Source organism: Lepisosteus platostomus, chromosome 8 (genome assembly GCF_059453375.1).
Source record: "Lepisosteus platostomus isolate fLepPlt1 chromosome 8, fLepPlt1.hap1, whole genome shotgun sequence".
Taxonomy (NCBI): Eukaryota; Metazoa; Chordata; class Actinopteri; order Semionotiformes; family Lepisosteidae; genus Lepisosteus; species Lepisosteus platostomus.
The window spans coordinates 47,510,514-47,516,513 of NC_142618.1; the positions used below are offsets into that span (position 1 = coordinate 47,510,514).

At 36.0% G+C, this 6,000-nt stretch overlaps 1 protein-coding gene across 1 annotated transcript in view; it reads left to right on the plus strand.

Annotated features, from left to right (window-relative positions):
* Positions 1-3,515, plus strand: part of LOC148657462 (protein disulfide-isomerase TMX3-like) — a 45,733-nt gene extending 42,218 nt beyond the window's left edge. The window contains exon 16 of the mRNA XM_088643760.1: positions 1,100-3,515. Within this exon, the coding sequence (XP_088499886.1) occupies positions 1,100-1,378 (279 nt within the window). The 3' untranslated portion in view covers positions 1,379-3,515. The remainder of the gene's footprint in view (positions 1-1,099) is intronic.
* The last annotated feature ends 2,485 nt before the right edge of the window (positions 3,516-6,000 follow it).

Here is a 6,000-nt window from a genome sequence, read left to right on the forward strand (position 1 = left end):
CTGAAACAAAGCTTGTTTTGAAGACAACCTAATACACATCATCATACTCAACATTGATGGTGAAAACATTAATGATTCATGAGGTAAAAGACTCACTCATCAAGTCTCCTCACTGTCTTTAACAAGTACTGCCTGCCTGAATAACAGCAGATTAATTGAAAAAGTAAAGGGCTGAACAAAATAAGGGTCTCCTTCCAACCATTTGCTCTAGTTTAATGTTTTCTTGATCCTGTTTCGTATGTGTTTTTCAGGAATATCACAAGCTCCTCATCAGGTGTGCTGAGCGTCAGCTAATCTAATGCTGGAAAATGCTTTGCTATTATTAAATATGACAGAAAGGTGCTTTATTAGTGAGAGTAAATCTACTCATGTCAGAATGTTAATTTAGCATGCCCATGCCTCATAGCAAAGAGGCACATAATTACCATTTTCCCCTCCCAACCTGTCCTCAAGAGTGCACATAAAATCAAAATTGTCTTCTAAATGAATAATCATGGCATTCTTTTACAGTACATAAAAGCCTATCTGAATATATTTCTGATTCATTGAAAAGTCTCCACATGAATATATTATAGGGATAGTTGTTTCAGATATATTTGAAATATGAATGCATTCAAATATATATGTTACCTTTATGGATGGCGAAAGAGAGCAAAATTCTAAGTTATATTGTTTAATTTGCAACATATTTTAAACTTTCACTCTTCTGGAGCTCAGAGTAATTCAGAATGAGTTTCTCCCACTGCTACAAACTATTTCTAAGCTTTATTTTGAAAAGGTAAAAGTCCTGCATTGTGTAAGAGCAGCTGCTATGTGTTTGCTCTTTTTGACACTGGCGATGTGTCTGAGATTTTTTAACACATTCCTGCATTTTTTCACCAAGCTAAGTTCAGTGCCTGTTTTTTTTAAAAAATGTTCCTTCATATATTTGAAGGAGAATATAACTCCTAACTGTATACAACCCCCTAATCAAAGAACAGATGCTCTTATGATCTAGTTGAATATTAAATAAACATATACCTATATGTCTGTGCTGGATGTTTTTATAGGAGTGTATAAGACAAAGAAAGAAGACAGTGGGTTCTGTTTTTCCTTTCAGTCTGTCTTTAAGAGCTCTCCTATCCTTGGCTGCTTCCTGTTCGGCCTACCCCTGGGGGTGATCAGCATTATGTGCTACGGCATCTGCACGGCCGAGTCCGACGATGGCTCGGAGGACGCCGAGCTTCTGAAGAAGGAGGGGAGGGAGCTGAGCGACGAGGGCAGCGAGGACGAGGAGCCAGATGACGGCAACGACGGAGAGGCTCTAGGGAAACAGAATCCTGCCCTCACGGAGGGGGAACACGAGGAGAAGAGCTCTACTGAGAAGAAGATTGATTAACAACAGTCTAGCTTTAACACACAGTGCTTGAAGAAGTACTGTAGAAGTACACCCCCCCCCCTCACCCAAACCCTAGGATTTTGTTTTCCAAAACAAAGTTTATTTATATTTTACATTTATCAGGCTGTCACAATCATGACAAAGATTGATTTGACTTTTTTATGAAATGGGGGTTTGCTGTTACAGGTGTTTAGGCAGAGGGGTGAAGTGATGTGAAATTGGATAGGTAAGCACTTGCCATAACACTGCTGCTGTGACTCAGGATTCTCCCTTATTTGATGATAAACTCATGTTATATAGCTAGTGTGGAGCTGCAGGCCTTTTGGCACTGCTTAAAGAAAGCAAAAGCCATCTTGTTGCCTCCACTTTGTTTTTAGTGTAGGTCCCTATTGTGCTGTGATTCTACAGGTAGCTCTTAACTGAATTGAGCAGGATTCTGTTATCAATTTTTTTGCTGAATTTGGCTGTATAAATGCAAGTGTCTTTTTCACTCTGACTTTGTAAAAATGTATTTTAATGCACTGACATTAACCAAATCAGAGGATAACCTCGAAACTGGTATGCACTTGAGGGATAAGGAAAATCCTGTGAAAAGAACCCCATCACAATTAAATGTTTGATTTTCTTGCAGATGATTTTTGACATTGGGATTGTCCTTCCTTTGCTATAGAGGTATTCAGTCTTATCTCAAAAGGGGCTGTTTCAAGCCATGCTTAAATTAATTTTTCACTTCAGCTGCTTAACATTGCTTCAATTTGTCCTTTATATTTTTTTCCTCGCATATGTGACAGTCCCTCTTATAAGAGACTCTCCTCCGCTCTCCAGACTGAAACAGTTTAGAGAACAGCATCGGGGACATCTGTGCACAGGACTGAAAAAGATGGATTTCTTTTGCTTTCACTCAGTTGTCACAGTGGTTAGCAAGATGAAAAATCCTCATTTCTGAGCTATTGTGTGGCAAGTCCCAATATAGTGGCACGTACCTTAAGGAAAGAAAAAAAAAGTGGAAAGTGGAGAGGAAGGGAACTGAAGGATGAAGGAAGAAACATGAAACTAGCAAGATGGTGGGGGAAAAATCTGTAACTTTTTCAGTGTAGTAAAACAAAGGATTGTGATATTCAAGCCAATCGTAACTGATATTGTGTAACATATCAACTAAAGCGAACCGATATCTAAATATTTTAATGTCTTCCAATCCAGATCCAAGGGACATCCTATCTTATCAAGCACTTAATTACTCAATTGAAACCTTAACAGTTTTTTACCCTTGCATATTTTTTAGTTTTCTTTGCCCAAGGATTCAGAAATACCTTACTTTAGGTATGGAGCTAATGAAGCCAGCAGGACTTCAACTTGATTAATGCAGCCTAAGCTGCTAAATAATTATACAGACATAGGAAGCTATATTTATATAATGTCCTCTTTATAATGAGCATTCTTACCATTGGACTACACTGTATTTCCAGACACCTGTTCATTTAAACAATATACTTACATGGGACTAGTTCTGAAGCCAAGCAGTTGGTGCTGGGTCACTAGGATTTACTGGGATTTACTGGGTACTGGGATTTTATTGCCTCATCCAATTTTTTAAGGATAAAAATTGAAGGGTATTCATTATGTCTCCAGGCATAAGGTTGGGAAATATTCATAATGTTTTATATCTGTGGGACTATGGTGGACAGTGAAAGTTGTCCTCTGTGCGATAGAACAGAAATTTGTATTGCCTTTGCCATAATGATAAAGAATAACATCTTGCCAGAAAACCTTGTGGTAGATGTTTTATTAGTGATTTTTTGTGGGTGTCCTATAATACAGTATGTCCTCAAGGGAAATAACAAGGGGTTTTGTATGCTGTGCTTGGTGGTCAGTTTACTGTCACTTTTTAAAGTGCGCACCTGGTGGCAAACATACTATGACTGTTTCTAAATTCTGGGAATCCCTTTTAAAAATCTAGCATGAAATGAATCAATAGCATGTCAAGACTGTTTTACCCTTGGTAAAAAGAATGAATTTACCACTTCATGGTGGTAAAATGTCAGTCTGTTCCAATATTTTGAAAGGAATCAAAATGAAAAAAAAAAGTTTTCATTACTGTTTGAATGTTATTAAAAGTTCTTGAAGTCATTTGACTGAGGGATTATCGTATAAATTGTTTTCATTTCTTGAAGAAATCATTCAAGTTAGAAAGTGTTTCCTCACGTTGCACTGTTCATCCCCAAAGCAATTTATCAGTTGTTTAGTTCAAAAAGGAAATCCGTCTGTAGTAGTTTGGAGAATGAAGAAAATGAGAAAAATGATTTGCTTTTCTTCAGTGATCTTTCAGTATGGTTTTGACATGCAATACAAAGCCATACATTTTCCCAACTCTTCAACCTCCCTAACTAAATTTCTTTCAGTAGATATTTCTATCACATTATTGTGTATTTTGGAAGGTTTTTTATGACTGTGCTTTTGTAAAAAGTCTCACATTGTTTTACAATTTGCCAGAGAGATGATTTATGACCCCTTTAATTCAGGGCACCCATTTTTTTTAATAGTTTGCCTTTGGGGGCAGCAGGAATGTTCTGTTTTTTCTTCCAACACCAAAGAGAGGACTGTAAGACATGAGGGGGCAAATGTTTTATGCACTTATGGTCTATGAGCTTGATTAGACAAAATTATAAAACAAAACACTAGGAATGTTATTATAAATAAGCTTCATAACAAGTTTAAGTAAAATAAAACTACCCTGGAGCTGTGAGACCACAGTGCTCACCAATGTGTTGCCATTCTAGTTGGTAAAAACCTTCAGAAAGAAATTTGTTTAATAATGCTTTTAAAATGTTTGGTGTCTTCTGATTTCTGCATTGGGTCTATTAAATTGTGTAAAAGATGTAAAGATGACCATATTGGGCAAATAACTGATGTGCACCTTACTGAATAAGATATTTAAAACTAATGGTGTAATTTCAGGACAGGTTAGCGCCTTCAAATTTTGGCATTACCTTTGCAGTATCCAGTAAGTGAATTGGGATTCACTTGATATTCAAATTCAGTGTATTGTCCATAGCTATGCCAGAAATATTTGGTCAACAAAAGAGAAATGGGCTGTTAAAATTCCTTCATCCATTGATTAAAATAATATTAGTACCCCACACCAGTTTTTTTTTTGTACATTTTTCCACACAAAGACCTTTTAGGTAAGATTGTACATGAACAGCAATTTATTTTGTAATAAATACTCTCATGGACATCTGGCCCATGACAAAGTTTGTTCTTCTGACTGATAAATGTACAGTTGAACATCTGAAAGATGTTTTAAGTGCTGTATGTTTCAAACTTGTAGTGTAGTTTTATGTTTTGTTTTTTTAACATGACAGAGAGATTGCATTTAACTGTTTTGCCTTCAAAATGACGTTGACAGAAGTGGTAGATTACTATAGTGTTCATTATTGAACACGAATCCAAATGGTACCTGAAATTGACACACATACACATGGGGGGACAGGGAATTGGGGATTACGAGAAACCAATCAGTCATCTGTTTTAAAGTTATAATAATTTTGAGTATTATTGTGCTGTAGCTGTAGCTTTTTTCAAATCACAAAAGTGATTGTCTTTTCTTAATTGGACATACTGTACTGTATGTGCAAATTACACATAGAGAGCAGGATACAAAGGCAAATGTAACTGTAATGCTGGTGTTTAAGTTATATAACAGTCATGTAGCCATGCTTGTTCTAAATTTCTGAGGAAATACAATTATTCACAATGGAACATTTTTATAAGGATGGTGGACAATAATCCCAAATATATCAAACAAAAATCTTAGCTCACTTGAATTCTTGTTAGCTGTGGTTTGCTTCTTCAGTGAGGCATAATTCCAAGGTTGTAATTTTCAGGTTCTTTGAGAAATTTAAGATATATTGCTTTTCTTTTTTTTCAAATTTGAAACCTAAAATGCATCGCCTGCTAACTTAGTGGGGTTCAGGAAGGTTGTGACTTGAATGCTTCTGCTGTCACGCTGAGTGCCCAGATTGCTCTTACACAGATGTAAAAATATATATATATATTAATATTAAATTTTAAATCATGAAACATTCAACTAGCAGTCCCAAGGCTTAATGAACCAAGAAGGAAAATGAAAGATTTCTTTGAATCCACTGCTGTGGCATACATTAAACTTGGGATATACAGAATAAAAAAGAAATTGAAGTGACAAAGTGTACATAGCATTTCAGGTTTTTAATTTGCATGGAAATTTTCCTTTTAAAAAGCCTGTTTTAAAAAGCTGAGATATGGTTGTGAATGCCTTTAGATGCTTGTAGAACATCTCATTATGAAACAGCGCTCTCCAGCGGGGCGTATCCATTGATTACATGCATATTTTTATTTAAAATTTCAAGACAAGAATGGGATGTGTATTTTGGAGTTCTTGAATGTTTTTTTCTGTACGTGCTTTAAATGTTTTACTTTGTGAACATTGCGTTTACGTATGTTGTCCTTCAGATTATTGATTCTAAGTACAGTATATGATATAATGGCAGGTACTGTATTAAATGAAGTGCATATACTGTACTATAGTGGTGACCACTGTAGGCTAGATGTTGCCTGTTCTAATCCAGGAATTGTCAAAAGCG